Below are 17,353 nucleotides of genomic sequence, written 5' to 3' on the forward strand. Positions count from 1 at the left end.
CAAACAGTTCTATAAACATCTGGTTATTGTCTGCCTCCCTCATCAGTTAGGTCAGGGACCTTATCTGATCTATTTCATGTCCCCAGGATGAATCCTAACACATAACAGATGTCAGTAAACACTGTGGAACTAACTGGCCTCTTTTTTGCCTCTTCTTACCCAGCACAGATGGCCAGGAACATAGTAGGTGCCATTTTATGCTTAGTGAGTAGGTAGATGAGTGAGTGAGTGAGTGAATTAAAATGCCACGAGAAAACAGGTGAGATTGGTGACTCATGCTGTCATTGCTAATGGAAGGGTTTGTGTTGCTGTCTCCCCAGTCCTGATCACCCGAGAGGATGACTTCAACAACCGGCTGAACAACCGCGCCAGTTTCAAGGGCTGCACGGCCTTGCACTATGCTGTCCTTGCTGATGACTACCGCACTGTCAAGGAGCTGCTTGATGGAGGTGAGAACAGAGGTGGAGGAAGGGCGGGGTGGGGGAGGTGGAGGAGGAGTGGAGTGGGGTTTGGCAGGGGGAGAGAGTACTTGGCAGCCTCTCTATTCTGGAAATAACATACTTCCCGGCCGGGCGCGGTGGCTCAAGCCTGTAATCCCAGCACTTTGGGAGGCCGAGGCGGGTGGATCACGAGGTCAGGAGATCGAGACCATCCTGGCTAACATGGTGAAACCCCGTCTCTACTAAAAATACAAAAAGAAAAACTAGCCGGGCGTGGTGGCGGGCGCCTGTAGTCCCAGCTACTCGGAGGCTGAGGCGGGAGAATGGCGTGAACCCGGGAGGTGGAGCTTGCAGTGAGCCGAGATCGCGCCACTGCACTCCAGCCTGGGCGACAGAGCAAGACTCCGTCTCAAAAAAAAAAAAAAAAATACTTCCCCAGAGCCCTGTTATCCTCCCAGAGCTAGGGATGCCTCGAGAGCAACTTTGCTTGCTGAGAATGGCAGTGCACACATGTGGTTTGCCCTCCTGTGGCTGATGTGTGTTCTCTGCCTACATGTGTGTGTGATGCACCATGCCATCCTGCCTGTCTGTGTATGCTGTGAGAGTTTTCTGGATTGCTGCTACTCCTAAAAGTGTTCTCTCTTCTCCCCCATGACCTCCAAAGCAGAGCTAATGAAACAAAGGAGAGGCTCTTTAAATCCCTACTAACCCAGGTCACAAAGACACCTTCTTTGGTCCTACCCCAGTCTCAGGCCCCTTTCATTACTCTGGGTCATGGCACCCTATTCTTTTCCGTCATTACACTTGTCACAACCTGAAATTGTTTTTGTTTGTGCAATAGTCTTCTCCCTAACTTGTCTCTGAGCTTCTAAAAGGCGAGAACCATGGCTGACTGGTTCAAGTGTCCCCAGCATCTACTATAGTACTTGGCACTTAGTAATCACTGAATAAATATTTGTTGAATAATGAATACCCTCTCTTTGGAGAACATCAGTTAATTGGAGCGACAATATATGCCATCCCCAGACTCAGGCTGGGCAAGTGTGTTACCTTCCAGACACATCCCAGTCACTTTGTTTCCCACTTCCCCATGTCCCACGCCGGCCTCTCCTTGGGAGGGGGTGGGAAGCAACTTGCCAGGATGTGTGGGGCACAGACCCCTGAGTGAGTGCATAGTACATGACTGCCTGTTCATGCCCCCTCTGCTGCTTTTTGAGGGCCAGGGATCCTCTCTTGGGGCTAGACCCCAGGGTCTTCCTTGTTGGGATCATTCTTCATAGAACCTGAGCACTGGAAAGGTCCTCAGAGGTCTCTGGGCCACTCTGATGATTGCCTGCCTCTCTGCCAGCAGAACCCTCTCCAACAGCTGGCTAGCTGACATTTTTCAGAGACAGAAGGAACCCTCCTTCTTCCCCAGAGAGTTAATCCCATTTTACTTCATCCTTGACTGGTTGAAACATCTTTTTTTTTTTTTTGAGACACGGAGTTTTGCTTTTGTTGCCCAGGCTGGAGTGCAATGGCACAATCTCGGCTCACCACAACCTCCGCCTCCCGGGTTCAAGCAATTCTCCTACCTCAGTCTCCCAAGTAGCTGGGATTACAGGCATGTGCCACCACACTTGGCTAATTTTGTATTTTTAGTAGAGACAGGGTTTCTCCACGTTGGTCTCGAACTCCCAACCTCAGGTGATCCACCCACCTCAGCCTCCCAAAGTGCTGAGTTTATAGGCGTGAGCCACTGCGCCCGGCGTGGTTGAAACATCTTTTTAATGAGCTGTGGTCTTCTTCGTAACTTATGCCAACTGTCTTTTGCTACCTAATCACTTTTCCAAATACCAGTCTTCAAAGAAAGTTCTTTTAGTCCCAGAGCTTTTGCCTCCGCAGGCCCAGCATCCCCAGATCATCTTCTGATTGGCTTCTGGGGACTTCCCAGGAACATGTAATCTTGCCACTTTCTGTCAGCCACAGCCATGCTAGCTTAAAACCCAGGCCTGGCCTGTATCCCCAAGCCTACAAGGGACCTGCCCCAGAGCAGGTCATATGCTTTGGTCTGGGGCACAGCCACTGAAGGGCAGGACTACTTGTGGATGTGGCAGCAGTGCTTGGGATGACTGATGCTTCTGCAGCAAGAACTTGCTGCTCTCAGAAGCAGAGACTTAGAAAACGTCCCCAAGCAGAATGCTTCTTCCTTTGTCCATTGGAAAGCTCTGTGGCAAGACATTTGTAGCTAAGATTTGGAGTGTTCACCAAGGACATTCTCTCTGCCGTGCCTTAAAATCAATCAATACTCCCAGCTATTGTCCAGTAGTTTACATTCTCTGCTTCCCCCAACCCCCAGACAGAGAATTCACTTTATAAGGAGCCCCTCTTCCTAGCCTTCTAGATCGAACACCTTTGAAATGAAAAGACAAGGGCCTTTTATGAAACTCCCTCTGTCCTCACCCCCCAGGCCAAGGCTGGCCCTTTGAGCTGTTCCAGGGCCATGGTTCCTGCCTGTTGACTTGGAACAGATGCCCTTAGCCCCCACCTTTACATTTCTCCCACCTGCCTTTTTAGCCAGCATCCATTTACACCCCCTGCCCTAGCCTCCCAGCCTCAAGGGCCAAAACCGTTAACCCACTATTTCTCCCTCCCAACCCTGAACAAGTTGCCATCACTCAGGGCCGGAGGCTGCCAACTTCTGACCTCCCTTCCCCCTGACCTCCCTTCGTCTGCCTGTGTGTGTGACCAGCCAACCGAGAGGCAGGATCCTGCTCTATCATTCTAGGGGCTGTTGCCAGTAATATTTCCAGAGTCTTTTGACCTCAGCTGACCCTCTCCAAAGGGTTTCAGGAAAGGCAAGGGAGCCTACTTTCCTGCCCATCCGGCTGGCTTTTTTTTTTTTTTTTTTTTTTGAGACAGAGTTTCGCTCTTATTGCCCAGGCTGGAGTGCGGTGGCACAATCTTCGGCTCACTGCAAACTCCACCTTCAAGCGATTCTCTTACCTCCAGCCTCCCAAGTAGCTGAGATTACAGGCGTGTGCCACCACACCCAGCTAATTTTGTATTTTTTTAGTGGATGTGGGGTTTCTCCATGTTGGTCAGGCTGGTCTCAAACTCCCAACCTCAGGTGATCCGCCTGCCTGGGCCTCCCAAAGTGCTGGGATTACAGGCATGAGCCACCGCGCCCAGCCCCATCTGGTTTTCTTGGGCTGTGCTTGCCACCAGCCTTGCTGCAGTAACTAAAGGGAGATTCTGTGAGATCCAAAGCAGGCCTAAATACAGAGGCCAGCCTGTGCTCACAGGGCCCACACAGAACAGTTTCCTTGAAATTACTTAGTCCTCTGGGATTTAGGGTCCCCAGACCTTAGAGGGTTAGAGCTAGAAGAGTCAGCTGCTCTTGCTGTCTGACCAGAAGTCCCCATTTGAGCTGGGAGGAGGTTCAGACAGAAGCATCAGGCTGATAATGTGGAAAGCTCTCTGACCCATTAGAAGGTGGCATGGAGTAATAGAAAGGGAACCTTAGGCTTCAGAATCATGCCAACCTAGGTTTGAATCCCAGGTCACCCACCTATTAGCTGTGTTGCCTTGGACGTGTTTCCTTAATTCTCTAAGCCTCAGTTTTCGTACATCTAAAATAACACCTGTTTCACGAGGATAGCATGAGGATTGGTGGTATTTTTTATGAAAGCCCCTGGCAGGCACATGGTAGGTGCCCTGTTATAAGTAGTTATCGTTGTGACATGTGTAAAGAACTCAAACTCTCATTCTGGCAGCTGTAATTCCATTCCTCCCCAATATGGAACCTTTAAGGCCTCTTAATTTTGTCTCTACCTACAACATTCCTATCCTGCCTAAAGTGCCGTCATGTTCCCTCTTTTCTTATCTGAATCCTCAGACTCTTCAAGGCCTCCCTCTCTTAGGAAGCCTTTCTTGGTCATCTGGTCTACTCTGATACTTCCTCCTCCAAACTTGTATAGCATTGTACAGCTTAGCACAGACCGCTTAACATCGCCTCATTTTCAGGAGATGCTGTGGCCTAGTGAAGAAGAAACAAGCTTTGAAGTCAGACCTGGGTTTAAATCTCAGCCCTGTCAAGTGACCCTCGGCAAGACACTTGCCATCTCTGAGACCATGGGCCTCAGGGGATCCTAAGACAGATCAGGCAAACTGTCACTGACCCTGAGAGGCTCTCACACTGTCAGAGGAGACAGATGTGGAAACAGGCCATGATAATGGGGTAGGTGCTCTGACAGGCGACTGGACAAGGGACTCTGGGGACGAACAGGGGGAAATGCTGTATTCTGCCTGGTAATCAGAGAGGTGGAATCAGTTACAGAAAGCTTCCCAGAGGAGGGCGTGCTTAAGCCTTATCAGGAAGGATAATGGGAGTTTGCTCGAGTTCTCCAAAAGGGTTTTGAGTTAACTAGTGCCAGTCTTCTACTCTCAACCACCACAGAAAAGTACAGAGACCCTCGTGTTTTTTACCTTGAAAGATGCTGCTTTTGCCTGTGTTGATGGCTTATCAGCAGGAAGGCTCTGCTTCAGCACTTGAATGCAGGTGTGGTTGGAGGGAGTGAGGAAGGTGGGGAAGAGGCAGTAGGACTAGAAAGAGGAGTGATCAGGGAAGGTGGCTGGAGTCTCATACTTCAAGTTCCTGAAGATGACTCATCTTGATATTTCCAGGACCGTTAAGTTGCTTTGACAACCAGGTCCTTTCAGGAATGTGATCCCACTGGCAGATCCTTCTTCCTAAAACATATCTGTAATCATGGCAGTTTTTCTTGACCAGGGTTCTTCCAGAGAATTGAGCCCTCATTCTCCAAGGCATCCATTGTACACAGGAATTAACATCTCTTCCAGGCATCTAAAATGGTACTAGCTATATATATACACCTTTGGAAGCATTGAGAAAATCACTAGTCAAATATTTTTTTGTATATGCTTCAAAGGAGAACCCCCAGCTAAGAGAGGTTGCAAGGGAAGGACATGAATATTGGAGTCAGGATCTTGGGACCAGCCCTGCCGTTTAATAGGTATGTGATCCAGGGCAAATTACTGACTGTTCTGAAGTTCTTTTTCCTCATCTGGAAATGGGGGTGTTGCCACCTACCTCCTAAGGATTTGTAAGGATTAGGACATATGTACTTCTACAGAGTAGGTACTTTTTATAAAATAGTCTCTGTTATTAACTTCAGAAACACTCAGTGCTCACTCATTTAAAAAAAAAAAATCCTAACCATACTAATGTTTTTAACTGGTTTTAGAGTTGCTCTAGTCTGACCCTCGCCTACTTTTTCCCCCTATTGGAGCCCTAATACTCCAGCTACACTGTGTTCCCACCTTGGTGCCTTTATTCTCGCAGTTCATTCAGCCTGTCTTTTCCCTTTAAGACCATTTCTCATGCTGGTGGAGTTCTTTTTACCAGTCAGTCCCCAGCCTCATGCCACCTTCCTTCTGAAGTCTTTCCTGTTCTCTGGATTTGGGTCCAGTCTCACTTACTAGACCAAGGTAGATGAAGGCCAGGCCTGTGTCTTTTTTTATCTCCATCTCCTTTGCTGCAATGCCCTGCATGTGGTTTAGTATGTTTTTGGATTGGATGCACTGACAAATCTCCAAAACCACTGTAGGTTTTCTTTTGGGAGTTGTGGTGCTTTACTTTTTGGTCTACCCTTTGCTGATCCCCTTCCCCGACTCTTAATTTCCTAATGTGTCTGACTTTTTAGAGCTTCACTTATGAGCCACCTCCTCCTGGCTACCTTTCTTCTCCTTATAGTCATAATACCACTTCCTTTTCAGTCACTGGTGCTCTCATTTCAGAAACACTTAGGCTTTAACAAAACCTAATACTTTCCCTGGGGCCTCTCTCAGCCTCCTTCACACCTACTTTAGTGAATCCTCCTTGCCCCTATCTCCAAGTCTGTGCTCAGTTATCAATGTTAACCAGCCGTCATCAAATGAGTCCTTAAGTTCCCCACCATCCCTGCCGGAGGAAAAGATCCTTTCCAGTGGGGCCATCACCTTTAACAGCCTCTTGGCTTGTTGTCAGGACCCAGAACTTAAGAGTTCCGCTTCTTGTTCCACTTCACTGTCTGTCCATCTGGTGGCACTGCCTGATGTGGAGGGAATCAGCTCTGCCTCAGGCTGTCTGTCTGTGGAGTTGAAGCTCCACACTCTGATTCCCTCCAGCAAAACAGAGAAGGGGAATGAGCACTGGGTGAAGTATCAGATGTTCTGGCTCTGCCACCAATAAATCCTTTCACCTTTAGGCATATCCTTTCTCCTCCTCCGTAAAATAAAGAAGTTAGGATAGCAGATCCCAAGGACCCCTTCCAGCTCCAGTATTCTTTCACTTACCAAACACTTACTGAGCATCTCTGCTGCCACAAGGCCTGCCCTAGGCACCAGGGAAACAAAGATGATCCAGACATGATTTTTGCACTTAAGTAACTCACAGTTCGGTGAGGAAACCAGACATTTTAACCAAGAATTGCTATCTGGTATATTAATGGAGATCTGTAGAAGGTGCTGTGAGATCACAAAGAAAAGACCTTTTAGATCTTGAAGAGGGCAGGGAAAGCATGATGTAGGAGATGGTGTTCACAACAAGTCTTGAGGGATGAATGCCAAGTATACAGGTGGCTGAGGTAGGAAGGCGGAGGGAGCAACGTGTTCAAAGGCATGGAGAATGAAGCAGCATACTTTACTCAATATTGCGGATAGTTCAGAAGAGCTGGAGGGTATCAGAGGGCAAGAAAGCTGGAGCTGATATTGAAGGTCACTAATGTAAGTTATGCTGAGAAGACTGGACTTACCCTGCAATGGAAAATCATTAAGATTTAGAGGAGGACTAGGATAGGCTTTATGTTTAATGTGAAAGATGATTTAGGCATTTCTAAAATGTTTATCAGTAGCTGAATGGATGAATAAATTGTGGGATGGTCACACAATGGAATAATATATAATGGGATTGAGTGAACTCTTGCTCTGTACTACAGCACAAACTCACATCAGGTCACAAGCCAAACATAGAAGAGTGCTTACTGTATGCCTGCATTTAAAGTCCAAAACAGAGAAAACTAATCAATGGCATAAGAAGTCAAGGTAGTGCTTAACCTTGAGAGTGTGGGTAGTGACTGGGAGAGGCCGTGACGGGTCTCTGGGATGCTGTAATGTTATTTCTTTATGTAGATGCTGGTTATGTGGGTGTATCCATTTTGTGAAAATTGAGTTGTATCTTTATGTACTTTTTGCGCTTTTCTTTATGTGTTACACTTGAAACAGGTTTAAAAAAATGAGGGGAGGGTGGGCTCAGTGTCTCATGTCTGTAATCCCAGCACTTTGGGAGGCTGAGGTGGGTGGATCACCTGAGGTCAGGAGTTCAAGACCAGCCCGGCCAACGTGGTAAAACCGCGTCTCTACTGAAAATACAAAACTTAGCCACGCATGATAGCAGGTGCCTGTAATCCCAGCTACTTGGGAGGCTGAGGCAGGAGAATCACTTGAACCCAAGAGGTGGAGGTTGCAGTGAGCCGAGATCATGCCATTGCACTCCAGCCTGGGCAACAAGAGCAAAACTCCGATTCAAAAAGGAAAAGTAAAAATTATATTTTTAAAGGCATGCAAAATATAGCCCCAAATTTGTCATTAATTTCTATAGACATAAAATTACTCTAGTTGCTATAAAAGTTTCCAGATACTTACTGTTTGTATTTATCCCATCAAAAACTGGTGGCAAAGTTCACTGCCTGGCACCAATACACAGACCACCCTTAAAACATCACTGCTCTGCTGGTACTCCCAGGCAGAAAGGGGAGACAAATGAGCAAAATAGAGCCTCTGCCCTCAACTAGCTTGAAGTCCAGTGGTAAAGACATTCTGACACAAATATAGTCACACTATGTGGCAGAGAGGTCAGAGCACTGCCATTATGATGTAGACATCAGGAACTGTGATCCACCCCAGTTCTGCCACATCTCACCCTTCTCTAACATGGCACTTCTCTAACATCACTTTTTTCCTCTATAAAATGAAGAAATTGTGTCAGGTGATTGAATACTAAAGGTTTCTTCTTGTTTGGATTCAAATGTTAAAGGCCCTCCATGTTAGCAGTTATCTGGGGGAGGGATGGGGAGAGATTGCTAATGGGTACAAAGTTTCTTTTGGAGATGATGAAAATATTCTAAAATTAGATTATGGTGATGGTGCACAACTCTCTAAGTATACGAGAAACCTCCTCTAAATTGTATACTTTAAATGGGTGAACTTTATGGTATGTAAATTACATCTCAGTAAAGCTATTAAAAAAGAAAAGAAGAAAAAAATCCTCCATGCCTCTCAAAACCAGAAAATCTTGTCTTGGATGTCTGACTTGTTGCCTGAAAGCAGGCTGGAAAGCCAGGAGGACCGGATCGACCCCACAGCTAGTGTGGTAGAGGAGATGAGCCCTTCTGTTGTATAAAACAGTTTCCTTTTAAAGAGTATCATTTAAAAATCTGTAAACCTCTCTCTTCCCTTCCTTTTTATTGATTTCCTGTTATTATTTTAACAAATATTTATTGCATCCTTGTAAAGCTTAAAAGTCTGGTAGAATATAGGTGTTAGGCAAATAGTTACAAAATTACCAGCTAATTATTAGCTAAATTGATAGCTAATAATAAAAGTATTATTAAGGAAGAATAGAGGGTACTATAAGAGCATAATGAGACCTAATCTAGTCTGAAAAGGAATGGAGGTAGTCTTCCCTGAGCATATGGCATTTACATTGAGACTCAAAATGTGGGTGTTAGGCTGTGATTTAGCTTGAGAAAATCCTGTGGAGAGGGATGGCCATTAGTCAGTCATCCAAAGGGATCCAGCAGTCTAGTCCGGAGCATTCTGGGGAGTGGAGGAGTTCTGTAGTATTGTATTTGTAGCCCATGTGGAAGACCAGGCCTACAAGAGGCCCTCAGTGACCTGAATCGTATCCTTAGCCCCTTACCCAGTATAGAATGAGGAACTGTCCTTGCTCACCCCAGGGAAAAGTATTTCTGTATCCTGGCTCCTGTGGACATCAAGGAGCCACTGCATAGTTGAGCTGGAGATGAGCCTGGTCACCAGAGCCCATGCTGTCCAGAGCCACTTGCCATCCAGGCCCCCGCATTTCATCAAGGCTTTAATCGGCTCCAAGCAGTCCTCATATGAGCCTGGCTGGTATCCGGCATGACCTCATCACCGCCAGTAGTGGCAGCTGGAGGCCAAGGCTCCCTTGGGTGAGGGAGAGGTCAACATCAGCTGGGCGAGGTCTGTTTCGTATCCTACACTCTCCTCCACCTGCACTGAGCCTGGAAACAGCGCTGAGTCAGAATCAGATTTTCCAGCTGCCCTTTGCCAGCCCACTCATGCCCCCTCCAGCACACGTGCTATTGCACAGATAAAGGACCACACTGCAGCTTTAAGAAAGGAGAAAGTCAGGACCTGCAAAATAGCAGCAAAAACCCCTTCCAAGGCTGAGACTGGGAATGACCAGAACCAAGTTTCCCTTCCCAAAAGGAGTTTGCTTCTAGCATTCATGTGCTGTCTTCCTTGATACAGAAGCCAGGCAGTATCCAAGGAAGAACACAGCAGGGATGTTCTCTATAGGTTTGGACCACAGACTCCTTCCTGCATTTTGGAAATGAGTATTATTTAAATGTAGCCGAAGAAAGGAGCTTGCCACTTGAGAAATCCTTCAGGGACCCCTTTGAAGTAATAGAAGCCTGTGTGGTAAAGTGCTGACTGGGGGTCAAGGGACCTGGCACGTGGTTCTGGCACTAACTCTACCTTGCTGTCAAGCAAGTCCTTCCCCCAACCTGAGCTTCAGTTTCCTCATCTGTAAAATAATATAATTGGACTACAATCTGAGACTTTCTTTCACTGTAATATTTTGTGATTCTGAATACTTGCCTACTGATCTAATTGTCTAAGTATTTGTATTTATTCAGCAACTATTAATTATTTTCTTACAACTAACCACCATCATCCCTGTTCTTGGTTCCTCTGATACATGTTCTTAAAGCATCCTGTATGATTTATCACTCTTACCATAACATGTAGTTCTATAGTTATTTGATTAATATATCTCTCCTTCACTTAACAGTGGGTTCACAGAAGGTAGGATCTGGATCTGAGGTATTGTGTTCCCAGCACCTTGCACTGTCCTTAACACATGATAGGTGCCTAGCAAACATTTGTTGAATTAATGGGTACGACGCATGTCAGGAAATAAGAGAGAAAAAGATATAGGCACTTCCTTGAGACTGCACCCTGTAGAGTGATAATTTGGTGAAAATGCCCATATGCAAAGCACACTGACAACAGTGCAGGACAGTAGATAACAGGACTTTCAATTAAACATAAGCAAGGGCCAGAATTAACAGCTGTCATGGGGAATGAGGAGGAGAGAGACCAGTGTGGCATTTTAGAAGGCTTAATGGAGGAGGTGGGACCAGAGCCAGACCCAGAAGGACAGGTAAAATTCAAACAGAGAGAGAAGGAAGGAAGCTTTTCAGGTGAGGCAGCAACAGGAGCTGTCCACAGGAGCCAGGATCCGCAAATACTTTGTATTATTTAGAGACCTGGAGGAAACTGGCCATGTGATGGATTAAGGGGTAGGGAGATGGGTGTGGAGGATCTTGGGGAAAGAGACAGAGGACTTGTACTTAGTTTTGTAGTCCATAGAGAGCTCCTGAAGTGATTGTCTGTTGTTTGTGTGTTTGTTTAGTGACCATTGTGACTTTTACTTTACAAATTGCACAAGATAAAAATTTAGAGTAGTACCAGAAGACATGTAGTAGAAAGGAAGTCTCCCTTTCATAGCCCTGGTCCTCCTCAGAGGCAACCACCTTACTCTTCTCATGTATCATCCCTATTGCTGCTGTAATAAGTTATCAAAAACTTAGTAGCTTAAAACAACACGCATTTATCTTCTGGTTCTGGAGAGAAGTCTGAAATGGGTTTTGCTGGACTGAAAACGGTGTTGGCAGAGCTGTCTTCCTTTCTGGAGACTCCAGGAGAGAATCATTCCTGTCTTCCCAGCTTCTAGTGGCTGCCCACATTTTATGTCTCCATGTAGTTGCCATCCATCCTCAAAGCCAGCAATGACCGGTTGAATCTTTCTCACATTTCCTCACTCTGACACTGGCTCTTCTGCCTTCCTCTTTTACTTCTAGAAACCTTTGTGATTATATTGGGCCCACTCAGATAGTCCAGAGTAATCTCCCCATCTCAAAGTCAGCTAATTAGCAACATTAATTCTATCTGCAACCTTCGTATTCCTCTAACATATTCACAGGTTCCAGGGTTCATGGACATCTTGGGCAGGGGTGGGGGAGTTATTCTGTGTATCATACTCTCAGAGATATTTTATAAATGCTTTATTTTGGATCCTCTTTTTGAATAGTTAATGCTTGTACATAGTACAAAATTCACAAGAATTTTCAGAGAAAAGTCTACCCCATCTCCAGTCAAAGAATTGTCCAGTTTCTCCACTATATTGTTACTATCTTTTCCGTTGACATTAGTTAGCACCCTGTAAAGAGATAGCTTTTGGTTTTCGAAATAGGATCTTGTTCTACCACCCAAGCTGGAGTGCAGTGACACAATTACAGCACACTCTAATCTCTAATTCCTGGGCTCAAGTGATCCTCCCACCTCAGGCTCCCACGTAGCTGGAGTTACAGGCATAAGCCACCTTGCCCAGCTGAGTTTTTTTAAAAAAAATTGTTTAGAGACAGAGTCCTGCTATGTTGTCCAGGCTGTGAGGAGATACTTTTTTTTTTTTTTTTTTTTTTGGAGATGGAGTCTCGCTCTGTTGCCCAGGCTAGAGTGTAGTGGCGCCATCTCTGCTTACTGCAAGCTCCACCTCCCAGGTTCAAGCGATTCTCCTGCCTTAGCCTCCAGAGTAGCTGGGATTACAGGTTCCCGCCACCACGCCCAGCTAAGTTTTTTTGTATTTTTAGTAGAGACGGGGTTTCACCATGTTGGCCAGACTGGTCTTGAACTCCTGACCTCAGGTGATCCACCCACCTCAACCTCCCAAAGTGCTGGGATTACAGGCGTGAGCTACCATGCCTGGCGGGTACTTACCATTTTAATGTTGTAAAATTTATTATAGGCTTAGTTATGTTGGGGCTACTATTGCCTCATATTTGGCCAGTATGGCATACCTGCATCTTTTTTTTTTTTTTTAATATGTAGCATTTTCTTATTTTTCTACATAACGAAATGTCTCAGGCTCATCTTGTATCCCCCTTGCTGCTGCCCTGAAATCAGCTATTTCTTGAGGAGCCCTCGGATTTTTTTTGTTGATAATTGTACTAGAGAGTGAAATCTGTGTACCAAGTGTGCTCATTGCTCCTCTGTTGACAGAGCCAAGAACTATTTATATAGGTATATACGCATGTATATACACGTATCTATTAAAATATACACATACATGTATATACATATGCACACAGATATTCTATATTGTTTACTTTTTTCTTTATAACGTAAATGCACCAAGGATGATTTTTGTTTTTGTTTGTTTTAAGAAACAACATCTAACTATGTTGCCCAGGCTGCTCTCAAACTCCTGGCCCCAAGTGATCTCACCTCAGCCTCCCGTGTAGCTGGGACTGTAAGCACAAGCTATTCTTATGCACATACATATGTTAGAAATCCTGAGAACGCCAATACTGCCCGCCCCCCCACCCGCCGCACATTCCAGTTAATCCTGACAGGGTTCTTTCTTGTCTTCACACATTTCATATTTGTATGTCCTTCTTCCTTAGTGACAATGCCAGCTACAAATAGTGTTGATACATTTATTTATTTACTCATTTGCTCAATCCTATAATACATCTAAAAAAGCTTCAGAACTGCTTTACCCATATGCCACTATAGAAAACAAACCTCCTTAAAAGTTCAGGTCAGGATTTGTTTGCAATTCTCACTGCTAGTCTATCCAAGGCTGAGAGTACATAGTCAAATACTGGGTTCCTAAGTTACTGGGGTTCTTTTTTCCCTCTTCAGTGTGTTTATGCTATTCATTTGAAGTACAGTTGGGTTAATTTTTCAATTTGCTTTCAGTTTTAGGGTTTTTCTCCCCTACCTATCCTGACTGATTTAATTGTATTGTTTGAATGTGTAGAGCACTATCTCATTTCTAAAAGTCAAAGGTACCAAAAGGTATACTCAGAGAAGTAAGCCTCCCTCCTGTATCCCTTTCAACCGTCTTCTGTCCCTCTCAGTGAGTCCTGGCCCCTTGTAAATAAATAGCTTTGTTGTCTTCTGGTTTGTCCTCCCTGTGTTTCTTTGTATAAGCAAATATTTGTACGTCCTCTTATTTCACTTTTCTACCTACACAAAAGGTAGCATACTGTATATGTCTCTTTGCAGTTTGCTTTTTTAACTTAATATTTCTTTAAAATCACTTCATGTAAATTCATAGATATTCCTCATTTTTAACAGCTGCATAATACTTCATTGTATGTATATTCCATGTATTCTATACTTGGACCTTGAGATTTCTGATATTTTGCAGTTACAAATAATGCCACAATGAATAACCTTATGCATATGTATTTTGGTCTTGTTGGAGGTATGCCTTTACAATAAAGTTTGAGAAGTGGTATTGCTGGGTCAGAGGGTAAATACATATGTCCTCTGGTTAGCTGTTACCAAGCTTCTCCTCCGTACGAGTTGTACCGTGTTACACTTCTATTAGCATCGTATGAGAGGGCTTGTTTCCTTGTAGCCTCTCCAACAGATTGTATTGTCAAGCTTTTGGATTTTTGCCAATCTGAAGGTGAGAAATAGTACCTCATTGTAATTTTAGTTTGATTCTCTTATCATAAGTGAACTTGAACATCAATTCATATGTTTGACAGTCATTTTATATCTCCTTTTGTGAATTGTCTATTTGTGTCTTTTACCTACTTTTCTATAGGACTTTTGGTCTTGTTTTTCTCTTGATTTTTAAAATTTCTGTTTATTAGCCCTTTATCTGTAATGTATAGAAATATTTTCTCCTACTTTGGATTGATATGGTTTTAACACTTCCCATGTGATTCTATTATATAGCCAGGAGTGAGAACCACTAGGGTTGTTTATACAAATCAGAGCTGTCTTTTAAAGGAGAATGCATAGAGAGAGAAAGGAATAAGGGCTGAGGACTCGGCCTTGGTTGACACTCAGTAACTTAGAAAAGAAAAATGAAGTGCAAAGGAGATAAAGTCATAGATACTGTATATCATGGAAATCAAGGTAGAAAAGAAGGCCAGGCGTGGTGGCTCTTACCCCTGCAATCCCAGCACTTTGGGAGGCTAAGGTGGATGAATGGCTTGAGCCCAGGAGTTTGATACCAGCCTGGACAACATGGCAAAACCCTGTCTCTACAAAAAAATACAAAAATTGGCTGGGTGTGGTGACATGCCTGTGGTCCCATCTACTCAGGAGGCTGAGTGGGGAGAATTGCTTGAGTCTGGGATGTGGAGGTTGCAATAAGCCGAGATTGCACCACTGCACTCCAGCCTGGGTGACAGAGTGAGACCCTGCCTCAAAAAAAATTCTTTTTAAAGGTAGAAAGAATTAAAAGGAGGCAAGATGGGTCAGCAGTATTGATTACTGCACCCATGGAGAAGAGGAAAAAGAGGTTGCTGGATGTCATAATGACATTCATAGCCCTACCTCTCAGCACAACTTCATCTGTGCTCATTCAGGCTGAAGGAAGACTCCTGATCCGTGGGCAGTGGTTTTGTCGAGTGGTATTGCCCATGACCATAGGAGGCCTCTCCTGACAAACAGAAATGGAAGGAGCATAGCCCAGCTGTGTCATAATGGGGCTATAATTATTCAGTCAGCAAGTATTTATTAAACTCCTACTAAGTGCCAATTACTATTCTGGGCACAGGGTATCACAATAAAGACCTCATTTTTAATCTTTGCTTCTCTCTCACTACTTTCTAGTAAGTTGGAAGTTTCTCTTACCCAAGACCATTCATCTGTTTTGTCATGCATCCTCAACTCTGGGACAAACTTGGTGAAATCTTCAGAATTAATGAGGGAAAAGCATCTTGAGAAAAATGGAATCGCTAGCAACAGCAAGGAGCCCTGGGTCAAAGTGGTCTTCCCGGTGTTTGTGGTCTATCCCTGTCCTCTCTCCTTCCTCCTAATCTCCCACCACCTTTCCACTTTTATTTTTGGTGATGGTTGCCTGGTGACTGTGATTGGGCATAAAAGAAGGTGCATAAACTGGAAGAGTCCTTGTTGGCAGAAGCTTCTGGTTTTTCAAAAAAGCAAATGTTTTATGAGGGAGATGAGTAATTCCTTCAGCCTTGAATGAAGTAGATATCAGCAGATAAAACAGTTTCTGTTCCCAGAACCATAGCCTATAACATTTGATATTATAGTTAAAGATACTAGCTCCCCCACCCCCACATTTCTGATTCTCTCCATATAGAGAAGTGCAATTAGCAAAAAATATTTCATTGGTTTCTATTGCTGTGAGTGTTCACAAAGGCAACTGTAAATAAGGCTTCCTGTCTTCCTTAAGTTCAGAGTGAAAGTCTGTATATTTGAGTGCACCTCATTCCAGTGAGCCTGGCTCAACCACTACTTTAATGTGCTGATACTTCTCATCCAAGCAGAGGGCTCTACTTAGCTTTGGGAATAGATGTGTAAGTGGAAGCGAAAGTCATCTCTTGATAACCCCTCTTCTCTGCCCTGCACATTAGGCTAGGATTGGTCAACAGAAGCTTAAACATCTGGTCAGCTCAGTCCTTTGGGGTGGTTGGGGTTTCATAGACAACCCATCAAGATTGATTGGCCTCATAACTGAATTAGCCAGATGTGTGGGCATTGTGTGCCCTTTCTTCAGCTCCTTTCAATGTTGTTAGATGGAAGCAGACATGCGATTAGCATGTTTGAAGATGATGTGTTTTTAGTGCATGAACAGAAGCTGCCACCTTCTACGAAGACTGTGGCTGTGCCCCAGATGTCAGCAGTATGATTATGACTGCTAAATTCAGCCCAGACCCCAGGCTTGGATGCCTTGGTCTCAGCTGTCATTTGCAGGAGGCAAGACTGCAGAAGCCTAAGGACTCTGGCTCTGCTAGTGCACTTTGAACTCTGCTTTATGCAGGGCCTTTCCCTCCCCACTGACAGTTGCTCCTAGCTGCTCTCTGGCCATAGAACCTGCTGCCACCTCTGAGGAGAGTCTGTGCTATACTGTGGGGATAAGGAGGAGTAGGGCTGGCCTCTTGAAAGCCCACAACTTCCACGAAAGTCGTGAACATTTTCATTTTGGGTCTTGTCCAAAATGAAAATAGGCTAAGGATCCTCACTTCCTATGCCTGTGTCACATGCTATTCAGAGCATTATCCACCGTCTAGAAAACCTCTACGTTAGGTTTGCTTTGCCCAGAAATGCTTGGCGGGAGTTTTTGCTTTTGTCGTTTTCCTTGCCTAACTCTGTATGTGAAGTATGTTTGAATATTCATTTCCATGGTTTTTATACCACCTCTTTCTAACCACACTGATCTACATATCTTCCTTAGAGCAAGCCAGGCATTTTCACGTCTTCCACAGCTTTGTTGATGCTTAATATTCCAAAGACATCTCATCCTCAGTGCGTCCAAACCCATCCCTCCTCACACTTTCTTCCATGTTCTCTTTGATGAATAGTATGGTTGTCTACTGGTTGCTCAAACTAGAAAGTGTTATGTCTGATGACTTCTCCCTCATTTTCCACCAAGTCCTGTCTTTCTTAGAATTTCATCTTTAGCCCATTCTCTCCTCTGTCCCCACTTCTTTAATTCAGGCTTCATTACTCTCACCTGGACTATTATAACAGCCTTGTTGGTCTTCCTACCTCTGGGATCCCATCAAACCAGCCTCTACCTCACAAAACCATGTCACTTTCCTGCTTTAAAACCT

At 44.7% G+C, this 17,353-nt stretch overlaps 1 protein-coding gene across 4 annotated transcripts in view; it reads left to right on the forward strand.

The window, feature by feature from the left end:
• The window catches only part of CLPB (caseinolytic mitochondrial matrix peptidase chaperone subunit B), a 148,538-nt gene that overhangs the window by 82,690 nt on the left and 48,495 nt on the right, over positions 1-17,353 (forward strand). For all 4 annotated transcript variants that reach the window (XM_003910368.3, XM_003910367.3, XM_021926248.2 and 1 more), the window contains one exon: positions 321-449. In XM_003910368.3, coding sequence (XP_003910417.2) covers positions 321-449 — 129 coding nt within the window. The remainder of the gene's footprint in view (positions 1-320; positions 450-17,353) is intronic.

This window comes from Papio anubis, chromosome 12, assembly GCF_008728515.1.
Source record: "Papio anubis isolate 15944 chromosome 12, Panubis1.0, whole genome shotgun sequence".
Taxonomy (NCBI): domain Eukaryota; kingdom Metazoa; phylum Chordata; class Mammalia; order Primates; family Cercopithecidae; genus Papio; species Papio anubis.